At 39.8% G+C, this 18528-nt stretch overlaps 1 protein-coding gene across 7 annotated transcripts in view; it reads left to right on the forward strand.

Moving 5' to 3' along the window:
* Positions 1 to 18528, forward strand: part of JADE3 (jade family PHD finger 3) — a 67859-nt gene that overhangs the window by 32710 nt on the left and 16621 nt on the right. For all 7 annotated transcript variants that reach the window (XM_061459772.1, XM_061459773.1, XM_061459776.1 and 4 more), the window contains 5 exons: positions 2175 to 2234; positions 3217 to 3299; positions 13440 to 13597; positions 15435 to 15625; positions 17759 to 17970. In XM_061459772.1, the coding sequence (XP_061315756.1) occupies positions 2186 to 2234; positions 3217 to 3299; positions 13440 to 13597; positions 15435 to 15625; positions 17759 to 17970 (693 nt within the window). In that variant the 5' untranslated portion in view covers positions 2175 to 2185. The remainder of the gene's footprint in view (positions 1 to 2174; positions 2235 to 3216; positions 3300 to 13439; positions 13598 to 15434; positions 15626 to 17758; positions 17971 to 18528) is intronic.

Raw genomic sequence — 18528 nt, forward strand, 5'->3', positions numbered from 1 at the left:
GCACTTGAATTTCTTGCTAAGAAATGGAAGTGAGAAATACTGCTTGGCACACATAGATGTCTTTTTCATCGACTCCCAAGGTCTTGTAGCATGCCCGATGGTCTGTAAGCCAGGGCACTTTGAACTGAAAGACTGCCAGCAGAGAAGGTATTGCCACAGCCAGAATGTGCTGCATTTTAGAGAGTGTTGTATGCTCCAGGGGCTGGGTTTGGCTGCTTTAGCACAAGATCTCAAATAAGGCAATACCATTTTATTTGCTCTTGATTAAAGTCCGTGCATTTAAACTTCGTGACTGGGCAAGATGACAGTAGTCTTCTAGCCCTCCCCGCACTACCCAGAAGTTAACTTCAAGTCTGCTGCCCCCAAAACATGCAGAAAGACAAGCCCTTCTGGCTCAGGTGCCTTCTACCTGTCAAACAGCTTTTGCTAAGAGATTCACGGAAGTCCCTTCATCTGGCTGGTGCCTGCAGAAGCCACCTGACCCTGCTAGCTGGAAGTGAAGACCTGCGGTGTTTTGGGTACTTTGTTTTTGATGCTTCTCTTCTGTTGGATGCTGGTCTTTGTATGCGGGATGGCTGCCTTGCCTCCCCCAGGCTGTTTTGAGCTGGGAGAAGGTGAATTAATGTGAAATAAACTGCCATTGCATAGCAGTTTATAGTTTAAGTGATATGACACTTTTTTGATGTCCTGCCCTGTTGATCACTGTGTCTGTCTGTCCTCCACCCAGGTTGAATACCTGACTCAGAAGTTCTGTATCTGACTGCTTGAAAACTACACATGTTGCTTCCTTTTTTGACTCCCAGGAGTGTGGGACAATGTCTTCTTATAACAGATAGCTCAAAAGGGTTGTTTTAAACTTTTAGTGATTGATTATTGCGTTTAGATTCAGTAAACTCACTCCCTTAAATAGGAGTGAAAATTTCCACCAAATTAAATACTTGTGCTGCAGAGAACTCGGTTGCAATCAAAGTCTTGGGACATGCTCCTCTTACGTGGAAGTCTTGTTTATCCCATGGTCTTTGGATAATCTCAAGACCCATTGTACAGTAACTACCAATGAGGGTTTATTAAATGGGGGCACTTAGCTATGTTGCTGTTTTTAACTGCATGTGGTTTTGTTTAAGAAATGAAGCTGCTTATGTTTCAGGTGTGGGCAAGCCTGCGTTCTAATAGTGCAGGCATTTCAGGTTCAGCTCTCTGTAACCTACTCATGCCTAGCTTCTGCTTTGTCTGTTTTTGCAGAATAATTTTTTACTTCTTTAATGATTTCCTCATTCAATCCATTAATAAGATCAGAGCAATTTCCATTTGCTGTTATTAACTGTAAACTGTTACTGGTTCTTATTTAGCAAATGTAGCATTTAATATAGAATTGCAAAGTCTGGTAAGAATGTTTATGGATTTCTGTTGGCACTTGTTTAGAGCCTGTAACTGATCACTGTTTTGACCTTTATTAAGTAGAGGCCCAGAATTTTTTCTTGTGTGTTCTCTGTATGTGTTACATGTTGAAAAATCAGTTTCAAAAAGCTTAATACCTTTTTTTAATGGGACCGTGGAAGCGATACCCTCCTTCACTCCTCAGACTTCTGAAAACCACATTTCATGTGAACTAAGTGGTGGCCTGATGATTTCAATGGCATCAGGCATTATCTTCTGCGATTGTCCCTATTTAAAATGTGCCTTTTGTTTTTCATGGATGCCTTTGCTTTTTGCTGGCTTGTGTTTGTGTTGGGTTATTTTTAAGGGGAGTTGTATTTCTAAATCGTTGTCTTGCTGTGTGAATCCACCTTATTTCCTGGCCTCCACCCATCTCTCAGCTAGCGACTGCCACCATGGCAACTCTTCCTCTGGCTGAACAGATGGGACATTGAGTCTCCTCCAGGAGCAGAGCACTGCTCACGCCCTGCTGGGAATCATGCGGGTTGCAATCCTTGCTGCAGAATTCGGAGCAAGCTCTGGCCAGCAGAGGCATGCTGGTTTTGAGGGTGCTTGGTTTCACAAATCATACTGTGGTTGAAGAATTGCTTGCAGAAATAAAACATGGTGCCTTATTGTATCTGTGCCTGAAAGCTCTTCAGAGGAACTTTGTATTTAGTGAGAGGAGCTTGGCCTCAGCCAGCACCTGGTGATTTTTCTGATAGAATGGTTGCCATCTCAACTTTTCTTTTCTCTAGGATGCGTCAGGATGAAACGCCACAGGCATCTAAGCACCAGTGACAGTTCAGACAATGAGAGTAAGTAATACCTACTAGTTTTTCTTTGGTCTGTCACCCCCTTGTGGTTTCCTTCCGTGGTTTGAGGCCAAACTGTTTCACCTCTTAAAATTAAAAAAAAAAAATGTTTCTTGATTTCTTTTTTGCATTCTGTGGTTTTTGATGTTCTGATTCCTGTTATAGGAGGAAAATGAGGCAAACGATCCTTTAAACCTAGGGGAAGTTTTGAGTCTACTTAGAATGTAAAGAGAAACTTGAGTGTCTTTACTTTTCAATGTTGGGGAAATGAAATCTGTAATTCAAGAGAAAAATTTACTGTCGGGGGTCCTATTTTGTAATTCCTATTTTTTAAAAGGAGTTCTGTTGTCTCTTGTTATGCAGGAGCCTCAACTTCAAAATGACTGGGGGTGGCAAGCTATTTGAGCATTGGTACGTTAGAGTGTACATAAGACACAGAATTACAATAAGTATATTGATAGTTATCTTACATTACACTGGTCCTTGATCTATTCTACTTTGTTCTGTTGTACCACTTCGGATAGTTATATTTTAAACGTTCCTTGGCACACATTAGCCTGAGTTTGCTGAGGAAGGTGGGGACACCTTCCACTTGAGCAGGTTGTCTTCGCCCCCCTGCCCTCCCCAGACCTTCCTCTCTGCTTTTTGTTTTCCAGGACTTGCAAACTCTGTCTCAGTTTTGCTCCTTCTTCCACTTTGTTAGAAAGAAAGCAAAGGAAAGTGGTCTGCCTGCCTCTTTCTGTTTACTCCTGCTTGCATCAGGCAGATCAGAATGTACCCATAAGCTGTGTGCTGTGGCTTTACAAAGAAGGAGTGGAACAGAAGGAGCTGTAATTAAGCCTACAGACTGCCTAAGAGTTTTTTTGCCCACATCTTGTCAAAAACTTGTGATAATTCAGGAGACTGGAGCACCTTGTGTCTTACTGAAAAATTAAATGAATTGAAATGAGCTATAATGTTTTTGTTTTTGTTTTTTTTTAAACAGGTCCTTCCACTTCCTTTTCATCTTGTTCTAAATACAGGAGCAAGTCAAAAACACCAGCAAATGAACAAAAGAAACCTGCTGAGGTAAGAACCAGGGTTAAAGATTGGTTGCTGGTAATTTTTTGTCATGTAGTTTTAATGTTTCTAAGCCTTGAAATCAGGAGCTTTGAACTAGTGCCAGTGAGTCCTTTTGTCACCTGTCAAATTCTTTATGAAACTCTGTTTTCCCCACTGTGCGAGTATTATGGGAGCTCTAGTGTTTGATGTCCCAGAATGACTTTGGGCATTTGCAGACAGTATTGTGTAGTTCTTTCTTCCCCTGAAATGTAGTCTTCTTTTTAAATTGGAAAAGCTGGGATGGTTTTAGGACTTGAGCGTGCCACAGAAAAGTGGTTCATGTGTATGGGAAGCATACTTTCTTTCTGCTTTAGGATAAAGCAGTGGGCCACTTAAGTGGGCAGGATATGCATGAGGAGTGCTTACTCATCTTCTGTCACTTTCTCACTTTTGGCTTTTTACCTTCAACAAAGTATTTTATTTTATTTTTTTCCTATTCACTCTGCTGTCCCCACCATTAGGACCTCACCTACTGCCATTGTCACTGGATCTGTATCCACCAGTTGAATAAACTGGCCTATATGCACAGTCCAGTGCTCAAATCCAGTCTGTCAGTCATTCCACCAGTAGCCCTTCTGCGGGAGAATTTGTAGGCTGCCTTCTCCAGATTTGATGCTTGCTTTCTTAAGGGATGAAGTCAGATAACTGCTGCAAATGGGAAGAATGTTTTTCTTTCCCTTTACCTTGCTATTGCATTCACTCCAACTGAGTCCTTCAACATGTTAGTATGAACTGTTGATGCCTGAGGTTACTGAAAAAAAACACCAAAAAAATACAAAACCCACTTTGCTCAACAATTTAAAGCTGAGATTTTTTTCCCAGAAGTAATTTTCTGTACTATACCAGCAGCTTTTTACCTGCTTTAGGTGCTACTATGAGAGATTGCATGAACTAGAATGGATTGTGCTCATACAGCAGAGCTGTTTGGCAGACATACTTCATGCTTCTTTTCTAAATGCTGCTAACCAGATGAGTTTGGTTTGGTAAGAGCAAAGTACATGTTGCAGAGCATGTTCTTTCTTTAGAAGCTTAATTTTTATCACAAATTAATTGAATAAAACTCACAGATTCTTTTCTAGAACAGAATCTTTTAGGAAGGTTTCCATAAAAGGAAAATTGGCCATCACTAGCTACATAGTGTCTTATTTACAGCCATCAAGAAGGTTAAGAAGAGTTTACTTACTTTTTACCTTTAAAAAAGTAAGTCTGAGGTCTGAGGGTAATGGTTCTGTGAGAATTTTAATCTTAAAACAGCGCATGGCTTCTGAGGTCTTGTAGTTATTGCTGATGTCTGCCTTGTTACTAGCTGAGCTAGTAACTATGAGCTAGTAACTAGGGCAAATGGGAACTGAAACGCGCATACCCTGCCAGACTTCTTGTGTCAAATACACCTCAGTGCTAATCCCTTACCAATCAATCCCTTGTTTCTTTGCAGCCATCCAGCTTTACTTTTGTGTCTCTTCTTGGTGATTGTCCTATTACAGTTTTCTTTGCATTTGTTGCATGCTGTCATTATGGTGTGTATGTACATTATAAATAATTATGAAGATTTAGTCCATATGTATAGCATACAAGTATTCTGTTTATGTAACTTCTAGGAATTAAAATGAGCAGTATTTTCAGTTCCTCCTCTTGGGATCTTTGCTGCTTTCTACCTGTTTCAGCACAGAATCTTGAACCCTTTACTGCTTGAAAATATGAAACTTTGAACAACAAAATCTGAAATATACAGTTTGAATTAAAAAGTGTATTTTGTAACATCATCTTTCCAATAATAATGACATCTTTTTATCATCTTTCATTTAAGATCCTGCTCCTGGGAATAAAAGAAGGAAAAAAAAAAAAAGGAGAGAAATCTTAACCCTTAGAATATGTTCTCGTCTGAAGGAGTGTCCCAAGTATAGTATTTAAAAGAATGCTGTATTTCCAGGGGGTGGGGGAGGAAATCAAGTCCCATGGGAAAAGGGAATGAAAGGGAAGGTGACAGTAATAATCTCTACTGCTTGTACATAAACTCTTGGCTGTCCTTCCAGTTTTCCTTTCCTTTTGCTTCCTTCTGCTGGAAGCAAACACTTCTTGCAAATCCTTGAAAAGCACATGCTGGGAGAGTGTGTTACATGAAATGCTGTTGTCTGCAAAGCCTTGAAATTGATTATTTATGCACCAAGTGGTGACAAGTGTGTAAAGCAAAGACTGAAAAGCGACCCCACCACCCACCCTTCCAAAAGTCATGTTGTAATCCCACAAGTTTTTTGTAGCAATAGTTGTCTAATAACTGTCAGATAGAAATTTAAAATTTCGGGCTGACAGGATCTGTTTAGCAAGGGCTCTCTTTAACAAGTTGGCATTCCTCTGCTTTTGTTCACCTCTGCTTGCCAGGCAGCAGGCTGTTTCTTGAGTCAGTGATGCAGAAAATCTAGAAGGTCAAAGCTATAAATAGCTGTTTGGGAATATTTTTGCTCATGGTCTTCATACATTGATTTTTCTTTCATGCCAGTAAGTCTGGCTTTCTCAATTAGATTGCATGTGAATACATAGGGTTTTTTTCCACTTCTTTCACCGTGTTCAGCCCAGCCCAAGTACCTGGGTTCTCTTTCCAAATACAAGCTTGGTTAGGGCCCTGTGACCAACAAGAAAGTTAGTGTATCTGTAGATTGCTTCACAGGACTTGTCTGTACATGCTATGGTCCTCTGTGCTCACCTCTAAAAAAAGATGAATGGCTGCAGTTGAGGAGAGCTCTGCCTTGAACTACCTCCCAGGTCAGTCAGTATCGAGGTGGGTGCAGATGGCCTCAGTGGAGCCATGGAAAGGTTATCTGGTGTTTCTTCAGGGCAAAAGGGCTCAGTGTCAGAATGCACATGTCAGAGTTCATTCCCAGAGCCTAACTTACCCCAGAGGTTTGCGTCAGTGCAAAAGGGATGTTACTGAGTCAGACCTGGGTCTGCTTACTCCATGCTCCTCCTTGGAGGAGAACAAGGCAAGCCTGTGACGATGCTTCTTCAGACCACCGTGTTTCTCTATGTAATTTAAAAAGCAGGACTGTGGCTCTTTCTCTGTGCTCCCCTTCTGGATTATTACAATCTATCACAAACTACTGAAATGTTGACTTAAAAATTCTGCTGTCTGATTAGCTTTAGCATTTACTTTGAATAAATACTGTTAAGGCTACAGGTACTTCAGTAGTATAAGTCAAAAGTTTTTCAGGCCTTTATGGTGATGTTGGCTACGTGCCATTTGTGGTGTTGCCCCTCAGGGGTTTAAACATAGACAGGAGGGGCTTGCAGGCTGGAGCAGTAGGCTGTGTGGGAGTAGCAGAGTAGCAGGCATTTGGGTGTCTGGCTCAGCATGAAGCCTGTACTTTGCAGCTTCCTGTCTCTGTGGAAGCTGCAGAAAAAAATGATGGCATTTTTGCAGGGAAAACCTATTAGCTGGGCTGTCCGGAATGAATGTGGCTGTTTATTTTCTCTTAGACTACTGGGGTCACAAAAGAGCCTAAGAGATCTTTATGATGCTCCACACTCAAGCTTCTATATGCATAAAAATATGTATATATATTTTAGTCCCCTCTCCTTTTGAAACTGTAAAGGAGTTAGGTTAGCATTGTGCTTTTTTTTTTTTTTTAACCTTCCCATAAAAGATGGCAGTATTTTACCTTTCTTTACAAATAGGCTTTTGAGTCTCTCAGCAATAGTAGTTTTTAATCCCTCATTGATGATAGCGACAGCTGAGTTATCATGTGAAATATGGCTTGTCTTCTACAAGTAAATGGTCTGCTTTCATTACTTGGATATGTGAAACTTTCTTTAGTGGCATTTAACTGCCACATAAATCGTAGGTCTTGATCCTGAAGAGCACCGTGTAAGACCAGACTCTTGGCAGAAAATGGATTCTTCTTGCAGTTTGAAAGTGGTTGGTTTTGTTCTATGTATGAATAGACAATGTGGTTGAATTATATTGCTCTGCATGTACCATGCATAATAGAAGAGGAGGCTGTTACTTTTATACTCATGCTACCTCAGAAAATTCTGAATTAACTTGGACATCTGCTCAGGTTTCTCAAGACCTCTGGCAAACATGGCTTAAGCATTTCAATGCGCAGCTTTTTAGCCTGCTTAGGTTATGATTTTTTTTTTTTAAAAGTGTTTTACAATACTTCTATGTATGTCAGAGGTGCAACCTCATTGGTTATTTTTATGCTTTCAGATAGTCTCAGGCTATTTGGTCTTTTTAGCAAGAGGTGACCCGGATGCATAAGTGCATGGAAGAGCTTGCTTATGAAAAGGCTGACCTGTTTTACCTTTGGAAGTGCATGAGCAGGTCTAAGAGTTAAGTGTGAGTGGTCTGGAAACAGCAGAGCTAGAGCTTCAGTCCTGCCTGTCCTTGTGATGGAAGAACTGGGGAGGAAAGCTGGGAGGGAGTGAGGGGGTGGTGAATGAGGCCAAAAGTTAAGAAATCTGTAGCAATTAAAAGGATATGCTTTTCCATGCATCATGTAATTAGACTGTGGAGCTCATCTGCTACAGGAAGTTGTTGAGACTGAGAATTAAACAAGATTAAAAAAGAAATGGGGCAGATGATAATGAGCACAGATTTTTCTAAATATCTGTATAAATTAATACCACTTAAAACAAATTGATTATTCGGATTAATCCCAAAATCTGAAGCTTATGTCTGATGGGCAACCAGAAGGAAACTTGACGTGTTCTTGCACAGTCTTCTGGCTCATGAGATACTGTCGGAGACATGACGTTGGGTAGGGATGATTTAGTATCCAATTTCCTGGCTTTTTCTATACATGCTTGTAAAAGAGCCTAGGAAGATTCATGGCTACTTAACGGCCAAGTACAACATTTTATTTGTTTGTGTCCTGGATAATCCATAAAAATGGTTTTTAGGGAGTAGGGGTTCCACATTAGGATTTACTGCAGTGTGTGTCCAAAGTGTGTGGATGTTTTGAGAACTACAGATTTTATGCTATTCTTACTCCTGTTTGTCCCAGCTTTTTTTTTAACACTGAGTTTTTCAGTCCAGTCAGTATACATGCCTGAAACTGTACCTTCACTTCCATGTTGAAGTTATGTTGTCTTTTTTGGCTACTTTACTACCAAAAAACTACCAACCAAATAAAAAAAAATCTTGTCTCAAGTCTTCAGGCTTCTCTGTAGTAAGTTGTCTTTATTCAGAAACTTCATGCCCAGATTGCAGTGTATTAATGAGAAAAAAATCTACCTCTCCATGATGAGCCTACCAAATTTTGTCCTTAAAACTTCATCCTCTATAAATGGGAAGTCTTTTGCACATGCTCTGAAACATCTATACAGAGATTAAACTATGCTCAGATACTATGTGGCTGTTTACATTTGTAATGGCTCATATTACAATTTGGCTTTTTTTTCATTATTTATGAGGTAATTTTAGGTGTACATTGTTTTGTAAGTGTAATAAATTTTGTTGAGGGCATTGTACTTGAGGGCTACAATAGCGAAGGAAGCTGTAACACAGGAATAAAAAAGTTACTATATCCTTTCAAAGTTGAATAAAAAAGTTTATTTGACCCCAAAGATGATGAAAAATTGTGTAATTTACCATTGTTTGGCACCTGGCCTTTCCAAGTTGGCCTTTGCAATAGGTTGTAAAGGAGACCAGAAATCCAAGAAAATAACTAGTTCTTTCAGCTGTCTCTGGTTAGAGAGGATGTTCCACATGGTTTTCCATAAAAGATTCCTGAGGGTATGCTCTTGTGGGGGGACAGGATGAGACATAGTAGTTCTGTCTTGCCTTTTAAAAATCATGGTTCTGTCTCTGGAGCAGTGAGTCTTCTGACTACCTAAGCAGTGGGTACAAGGAACAGAAGCTAGGTGCAGCTGTCATGCATGGGGCTTTGCTGGGCGCAAGGGAAGCCTTAGGGCTGAAGAAATTGAATGCAATCCAGCAGAAATCCCACTTGGATTGTAGCAACAGAGCAGTTAACCCATAATTTACTTAACACTTTGGGGTGTGGTTCCCAGCCATGGACCTGTGACAAGCAGTTTACCCTTGGGGGTTTGTAAGTACCCAGAAGGTCAGTGTGTCAAAAGAAGAAACACTGGGTTTATTTATTTTTTAATTTTTTTTTTTTTCCCCCATTTGCTTTCTCTTACACATTCATTTGGGCAAGACAAGGTGAATGAGCAATGGCATCAGTCAGCTTCAGTGATAGCTTCCTGAGGGGTCTTGGAAAAGGTATTTAACTTGTTTGTTTGTTTTCATCTTTGTTTTTTTCACTGGTTTTAGGTTTGCAATGGTCCTTAACAAATGGTGCCTGGCAGTCTGTGCAGATCTGATGTTTGAATTGTTCAGCCAAGATGGGGCTTGTGGTAGCCTACTCTAGTGTCAAGACTCACGCTCTCTGTGTTGCTAATATTTTCGTGTAATCCTCTATAGCATTACTTGTATCCTCCTTGATATCTCTAGTGGATAAGGATACTTCACACATAATAGTATTCTTTGTTTCACAGGTTTCATTTATTCACACAGTGAGCACAGGAAGTTCCTGTGGGGAAGATTACATACTGAATTGACATAGAGTGCTTCCAGAAGGAGTCTGGATTAAAGTTATAGACAGCTTTTGGTGAAGCATTTATAAATGGATTCCAAGAAGTTAATTTTCCTTGGACATAATCTTCTAACATAATTTCCAAATAGGACTCAGAAGTCTGAAAAACAAATAAAACATATGATCCATATCTTTCCTTCCAGAGCTCCACGATATCTCTGTTGCTTGGTGTGTTACTGCTGTGGGGGAGCAGAGCATCCTTATTTCTTGAGATTTTTTGTAGAATTTAGGTTTTAAAGGCTTTAGAGACAGCAGTACATCTCTGCAGAGGTGACTAAGATGTTCTCATTGCCTCAGCAAGTCCAGGCAGACTTCTACTGCAGAGCAAAAAGCTGATCTTCACCAAAGAACAAGATTTCCTCTTCTAGATCTAAGCCCCAGCTCTAACACATTAAATAATTGTTGGGAGTTTCTCCATAAAATGGTGGTGATGATGATGAAGGTGTAAGCAAACACTTTTTTCACTAACGTCATTCACTCAAAGCACTGCACCATTTTCAGCTGAAACTTAAAATTCCTGGCAGCAAAATGAAATTGCAAGGTCAGACTGAACAGCCTTGCATGGTAAGCAGGGCTTACCTCATTTCTTCTTTCATGCTTTCAATTGCTGAAAATACTTCTTAAAACCCCCCAGTCAGACCGTAATCCCTGTGAGCACTTGGCAGTGGTGGGGAGTACCCCATCTCTGTGTGAACATGCAGACCTGGCTCTGCTGGCTCCAGGTTGTTGTCGCCCACCTCTGCAAAACGCTTCTCTGTTGTGGTAAAGATACGCAGCACTAGTTGAGTCTACTCTTGAGGAGTGATATGTATGTCTGTATGGGAGTACTTTACTAGCCTAAACCTGGCATACTCATTTTTCAGGTTTTCTCAATATGGATTATATTGAAATAAAGTTGAAGGGTTGTGTTTTATGTGTGGTAAGAAATAGAGCTGCTGTTGGGTGACTGAAAGATGACAGCCACACTTCATGGGCTAATTGTGGAAGTGAAGGTGGTCCTTGCCAAGAGAAGAGCATGTGCTGTGGAGTGGACTAGCTTTTGCTTAACGGGTACAGTTAGTAAAGGAACTGCAGTGTTTTTCAAATAAGTGTCCAAAAAGGAACAGCCACAAGGAAAAGCTGTCTAAATCCTGAAGGTGTGTGTTGGCTCGTCATTGAGTTGGCTTAGTTCATAGCCTTGAGGCTGACTGCTGAAATATACTTAGTTTGTCAGAAAACTCTTTAAGTCTCCTGGGTGTTTTGGTTTACTTCCACAAGAAAGGAAATACAGAATGAGTGTTCTCATACATTGTCCTCTTGAGTGTATTTTACTGTTGGAAGACCCAGCTTGGCCACACGTGAAGCAGCGAACAATGATGAGAGCTAGATATTGTAATGATTCCAAGCATTTGCAGGAAATACTCAATTGCACTCATCACAAGTATGAATAGGCAATTCTTAGGAAGTCTTGGTCAAGTTTTGGCATCTCTTAAGTTTTCATCAGTTGTGTTTAATCTTCAACCTTCAGTGGTCAAAATTTTAGAAAATTGAAGCAGAGAACTTAATATTGTGGTGTGGTGATGGTGTGGTCAGTACTGTACAAGAGTCAAAAAAGCAACAAAAAAGTCCATGTTCCAGCAGATTTGTACTCTAAAAATAGAGATGATACAGTTCACATACATAATGGATGATCAGAAGATGAATTTGCTGCTAAGCAATGTAGTTAGAATACTGATGCCTTTAATAGCATTTTTCATCTAGTGTTTAAAAAAGTGGGCTTGACATGAAGTAGTCTACTTCTGTATTCTGTTAGTAGCTTAAAAGGTAGCTTATAAAGCACTTACCCTCAGATGAGGTTTGAGAAATATCTTTTCTGATAGTTAAGCTAGTCATTGCCCTTCTCATTTATTGGATTATTTTTTCCATCTGGAGTTCTTTTGGAATTGTACCATGTTAGTGTTTCTCATTATCCTGGTTCTGTACCTGTAACACGGAAAATGAAAATGCCTTTTAAAAGGCATAAATAATTTTATATTTTGGTGTGTGCACCTGCTGCTTGGAACAAATGAATGCTTGCAGCCTCAGTGCTTTCACTTCTGTCATTCAGATTTTAATACAGCCCTGTTAGGTAACTGAGAATCTGGGGTTTTACACAGAAGACAACAGTTAACAGTCTGGACTGAACCAAAGCAGACTGCACATCAGGAGCAAATAAGAGAGCCTTGAGTCTGTGGTTTTGAATTCCCTTGGTCAGTTTGCTCTCCCAGCAGTCCATGTGAGATGTGCTTGTAGGACGTAATGAAGTAACACCGATGTTCCAAGTTATTGGCAGCCTGTTTCAATACCTGTTTTTAGCATAGAACCTTTTTTAATAATGTTTTCTTGATGATTTCCAGGAACAGCTGAGAATTTTTGTAGTATGCATAACCGGTCTGGTGCTGTCAAATTGAAAAGGGTACACAAAGATACTTGGCTCTCAGATATTTTATTACTCTTCTAACTATAAAACTGAATTAATAAGAAGAGAGTTCAACCTGCCACAGCTTATTGCAGGGATATTTTCTGTCTTGTTTTATTGCCCTTGGAGGATTTGATTTCTCATTATGATAATACTGCTAATTAGTCGTGATGTCTCCCCAACACTAAGCCATAGTCACTGTTTTGCTGGTGCAGTGTAGCAGTAGAGGAAAAAAAACCCACAAAGCATGCATATGCCCTTTATTTAAATTGTATGCACCTGTATTTGACAGACACTGCCATTAAGTAAGCTTTGAGATGACTGATAACAGTGTTTGTATGTTTGTAAAAACTTAATCCTCTTGAGCCAAGAGCTGGATGTTATGGCTGAGGTTTGTCACTGATGGGTTTGCTTTGTTTCGCAGTAGCATGTTTCATCATCTAGGTTTGCAAAGGATGCCGAGGTTGTGTTGCTGTGCCTGCACTGCTGGTGTTCGGACACAGAGCAGCAAAGGTCTTGTGTTTTAGCAAAGGCAGCTGTTCATCTTTGATCATGGAATTCCTGACCAGTAAATCTTCAAGTGGTTTTAAGAAATGAACAAGTGCCTATGCATCAATTTTGCCATGGCAACCTTCATAGCCCGTGATGAATATGACAGTTTAAAATAGCTAAACTGGGTGAAAGAGAAGGATATGCTACCTTGCATCTAAGCTGGGGTAAAGCCTACAGACTGGCAAGTAAAATAAGCTGTTTGAAAGTGATATGGTGAGGAATATTAAATCAGAAGCAGGCTTCTTGTCCCTTCTCCCTGGTCACCTCTAGCAGCCTTCTTCCGTCTGATTAGCCTTTAGGCATCAGCGTGGTTTTGAGTTAGCATAAACTTCTTGTCATACTGCATGTGATACACTGAACTGCTAATCTGAGTAATTTCAAGCCTGTTTGTGTCTTGGTACTCTTTTAAAAAAATTATCAAGGTATATGCATTGTTTCAATGTAGATTAAGAAAAATACCTACTGCTTCCTTTAGTGCAGTGCACTTTCTCAAGCCACTCTTTTCCCTGGTGTTTCTTGCAGGTGTTCCGCAAGGATCTCATTAGTGCCATGAAACTACCAGATTCTCACCATGTTAACCCTGATGAATATTATATCTTTGCGGACACATGGAAACAAGAATGGGAGAAAGGGGTTCAAGTTCCAGCCAGTCCAGAAACTATTCCACAGCCTTCTCTCAGGTAATGACAATCAGATGCAGATCACGTACACAAAACGCAAAACAGCAACTTGGAGAAGATGCTCTCTCAAAAATAGGTTGTCTAAATGCAGTCAGCTTTTCTGTATTCTTATATTTAAACCTCCAATGCAGCAGCCTTCAGGCATGTTCTTAAACCAAGCAAGTACCAATTTGGAAAACATTTCTGTGGCACTTCAGATCTGGTTCTGTCTGTACACTGTTATAGCATCTACACTGTGAATTTAAAAAGGTTTTTTTTTCTCTCCTGAGTCACACAGTGTTATGGATTAAAAAGTTTCTCATTTGAGTATGGCAGGTTTAATAAATTAAAAATAAACCCAAATCTTATACGTGTTATTTGAAAGGCTTCCATATAAAGCATGATGATAACAGAGCAGGAGGCATGCAGTAGTTACTGATACCCTGTAAAGTTACTCGTTCATGTAATTTTAGTTATTATTGCCAAAGCCTTAATCCTTCTGCCATCTCTTGCCAAAAATTGCTGCTTAACATTATAGAAAATCAGTGATCTTGGTAGATAAATAACCTTAGACTAGGAAAACATAACAATAGTCCTGCAACTCTTCCTGGGGCAAACAGAGTGTGTTTCAACACAGAAATGTTGTTGCCAGCATGGTCTTTGAGACAAGTGAATTGTCCAGTGAAAGCACTGATGCCAGCATAATTTAATTTCTACTGGGCTGTTGTCAGTACCAAGTTATTAAAAATAACTATATTGCATCTCATATCAGCAGTATTACATTAGAAGAAAAAAAATGCTATAGATTTGGCTGGACCAGAGAAAAGAAAAGCTCACAGGGGAACAAGATGAAAAAATGAGCAAGGTGAAGGGGGAGGAAGAATGGCAGAACACTGTACTGACATTGACAACTCTCATTGTCCAGTAAGAACTATGTAGGATGCTGTTTGAGTGCTGCCTGTTCCCTCTTTATTCTACTTGCCTAATTTCCCACTGTTTTTTCTTTTTTTCCTTGTCCTGTGGAAGGTTAGTGCTAGAAAGCATGCAGAGTTGCTCATGCATGGCACTGTTCCAGTCAGTATCTCCCTGGCTTCCTTTCACATGCAAGTCCTCTTGCATTGAAGTCAGGGAAAGATTGACCTTATCTAGGTAAGGTCAATTTTTCCATTTCCATAGGTTAGTTTACTGATCAAATGCTGAGTTTTATCTCTTAAAATAATTGAAAGATTGAAAACAGCAATATTTTTCTTCCTTGCTTCCTGGATGATTTTTAGCTGGTTTTTCCCCCTTTATGTTTTTTCTTGGCATCAGGATGGTTCTTACATAACAAAAATAATGCTTTAGTAATGTGGATAAAGTAATTTACAAAATACGGGTAGACTGTTTATCCCAAATGAAGAGCAAGCATTTCTACACACTGCAGTAGAATAAATTAAGCTTTTGTGAAAAAGCTGTTATTTTCAAGAAATCAGTTGGCAAGACTTCCTTCTAACGTTTAAGAAGAATATAGAAAAAAGATTGTAGCAGGATTTTATGCATTATACTTTCTGTGGGTTTCAAAAGGACTTGCATCATCGCTGTAGTAGCATTTGTTAAATTCAAAATCATATGCACAGGCTTACATTTTAAGAAGGATTCTGTGTACGTAGCAAACGTTAACACATTTTGTGTGAAGAAATGACATTTACAGACTCTCATCTCTGTAGCCTGTCTATGTTTACTGGCTAGTTTAAAATCTGTGAAACACAAGGTTTCTTTGCACTTCTAGCAAACATTTCATGTCTTTCAAGGATGAGTCTTAAAAAGCTATAACCCTCTATTTCTGTTTTGTGGTGTTGTTTTTTTACTTTCATTCTAGGGTTGTAGCTGAAAAGGTGAAAGAAGTATTGTATACACGACCCAGGAAATACATCCACTGTTCCAGCCAAGAACCCACAGAACCAGGTTACATCAACATTTTGGAACTGGCAGAATCTGTCTGTCGCTATGACTTGGATGACATGGACATCTTTTGGCTTCAGGAGCTAAATGAAGAGCTTACAGAAATGGGTAATTTTACAACATGTTCTAATTTTAAAAGCAGTGGTTAATTTCTGGTGTTTGAGTTGTAGTTGGATGTGTGAGATCTCTTAAAGATTGCTGAATAAGAGTTGAATGGAAAGGCTGAGAAAAACAGGAGGAAGAAATGCTTAAAGTAATTACTTGCTTCATCTGTTAATGCTTTATATTTTACCTGTTATGCCGAAAAACTTCATCACATCCAAAATCATGTGCAGCTTCTGCAGGCTGAGGCAGGAGGAGATTATCCCACACCAGATGGAGTTGATTTTAGGACTTCAAAAGTTAAAAAATTTAATGTAGTAAAAGCAGATGTTTTCATTTCTTAAACTTGAACATATTACTGCTACAAATTCAGAGTTCTGAGGAGCTTGCATGCTGGGTTCTTAACAGAGTAATTAAGTTTCACACATGTTAGCTCATTTAAAATCAGCTAAGTAAACTTTTCTTTTTTCCATGCAAGTGGCGGTATAGAAGGCTATGAGGTCGAGTGAGCTGTGTAAAATAATCTTGGAATTATTTCTGGAATAACTGACTTGTGTTGGAATAGCATGTGTGGCTGACATTCTTCCATGGGTGATTACAGGTCCTTTAGGAAGGACAGGTGGGCAAAAGAGAGGTATTTGGCATGTCGTGGATTTGCTGTTCACAAACAAGGAAGAACCTGTAGGGATGTGCTAATCGATGGCAGTGTTGGGTGTAGTGGCTATGAAATTGTGGTGACTGAGATCCCGAGGGAAGTGAAGAGAGGAAGTAGCCTTGTGGTCCTGGATCTTCTCCTTATTTGGTTAACTGGCAGATGGGATCTGGGAGGCAGCTTTGAAGTTGAAACTGTTGAAGAGAGCTAGCAGGACTTTAAGGACAGTCTCCTCCAAGCACAGGAGAGATCAATCCACATTGAGGAGAAAAAGTAGATATGTCAGGAGACCAGTTTGTTGAAAAAGGGAACTCATGACTGAGCTCCAGTGCCAAAGGATGTATGTAAGAGGCAGAAGCAAGAACAAGCTTCCCAGGCATACAGGAATGCTGTTAGCAAAAGCTTTTCTGGGGGCCAGATCTCCATCCGTGGAGATTTTTCAAGATCTGGCTAATACATCTCTTGAGCAGCATCCTTGTCTAGATTCACCATTGACTGCTTGGAGCCAGGGACTAGGCTGGAGCCCTCTGAAGGTGCCTTCCATCTGAACAGTTCTGCAGTTCTTTTTGTTCAGGGACTGAAAAAATATCCAAGCATTGGGGAGAACAGTTTAATAGTAGAAGATACTTTTTATCAGCAGTCATTTATCTTTTCCATCTCTGTTTGTTTGTGACAAGGAGTTAAAATTAGTAGCCCTATTCTTGTGCATAGTCCAGGAGTTAAAATGTTAGCCTCTGACAGCAATGTCACGTGAGTATCCCAGCCTTTGAAAGTCTGAGTAAATAGTGAACTATGGGCAGCAGCATCATTTTTGAGTGAGGATTTTGATATTTTGAGAGGATGCAGTTTGGAGGTTTTTTGTAGCTGTAAACATTGTAGAGTTTTGTATTAAGCGTGTGTCCTGAAGCTGCAAGCTGAAGGCCAGTCTCATAGCAAATCCTTTCTATGTGGTTCTGTTTACACTGTGTTAATTAGTGGTAAGTGTATAGAGCATGTGTAGTGTTCAAGTGAACAGAGGTAGTATGGATTGCAAATAGTATATTTATCTGCTATTTTATAAAAAAAATAAAAAAAAAACCCTAAGAAACAACAACAAAACCCACAAAACAGCAACAAAAAAATATTAGTGTTTCTTAGTGATGGAGATGAAGGAAAGGTTGTATGGGAGCAGTTAGGAGTTAGAGCAACTGCTGTCTGTCTCTTGTGCTGTTGTGTTTTCTTCAAGGTCCCAGTCTTGTGTTATATATACAAAAACTTTTACTCAGGTAGTAGTTCTTAGCTTATTTATAAAATAAATCTGCAATTAACCAGTAAGTGGAAAAGGTTTTCTATTTTTATTATTTTTTAGTTTTAGTAAGAGTGATGGGAGAGGATGCCATGTCTACTGCTGTAGCTGCTAGAAGTTATCCTTCTCTCTTCATGCATCTCGGACTCTGTCAGAGGCACCTGACTGTCCTTTAATTCCCCTTCCCTATTCTGTGTTGCAGGATGTGGGCCCCTGGATGAAAACACAATGGAGAAGACGATTGAAGTGTTGGAACGGCATTGTCATGAGAACATGAATCACGCTATTGAGACTGAAGAAGGATTAGGTATTGAATATGATGAAGATGTCATCTGTGATGTGTGCCGGTCCCCTGACAGTGAAGATGGGAATGACATGGTGTTTTGTGACAAGTGTAATATCTGTGTCCATCAGGTTAGTAGTGCCTGCAGAAATGTTGACAGTGTCCTAGGGTCCTGGGATCTTAGTTGATGTTGGCGAATGTGGAATTTGAACTGGTATTAGATGTTTTGGGGACTTGCAAGTACTCTGTGACCATAACAGTTTTCCCCCTGTAATTAAACCTGCTTTTGAAGGTAAAACAGGGCAGGAAATTCTAGCTTGCCTATTTGTGAAGAACCTAAAGATCATTGTTTCAGAGCTGGGGTTTTTCCTCCTTGACTGACTAGTTAATTGTTCAGATGGGGGGTATCCAAATCTAGCCATCTGAAACCACATGTATGTGTAGGCACTTTAACAGACTGATCTTTTTAGAAGGTGTAAGCACCTGCAATAACTGTGCTCTCAGTCTGAAAGTTGCTCACGTTTATAATGTTTCATACGTAGCCAAGACTTTACACTGACTGGGCTCAGTATAGTGAGGCAGAGGTATCCTTGTAATCAAAAAAGGAATATGAATCCTGTAGTTTCTGTTCATCTTGTTCTGGAAGGGACTTTTGCTATAAATTGAGACGGGACTGTGAAGGTTTTTTA

This window comes from Pezoporus flaviventris, unplaced genomic scaffold, assembly GCF_033815535.1.
Source record: "Pezoporus flaviventris isolate CSIRO_AGI_PZ_B2104156 unplaced genomic scaffold, CSIRO_AGI_Pfla_v1 ptg000030l, whole genome shotgun sequence".
Classification (NCBI taxonomy): domain Eukaryota; kingdom Metazoa; phylum Chordata; class Aves; order Psittaciformes; family Psittacidae; genus Pezoporus; species Pezoporus flaviventris.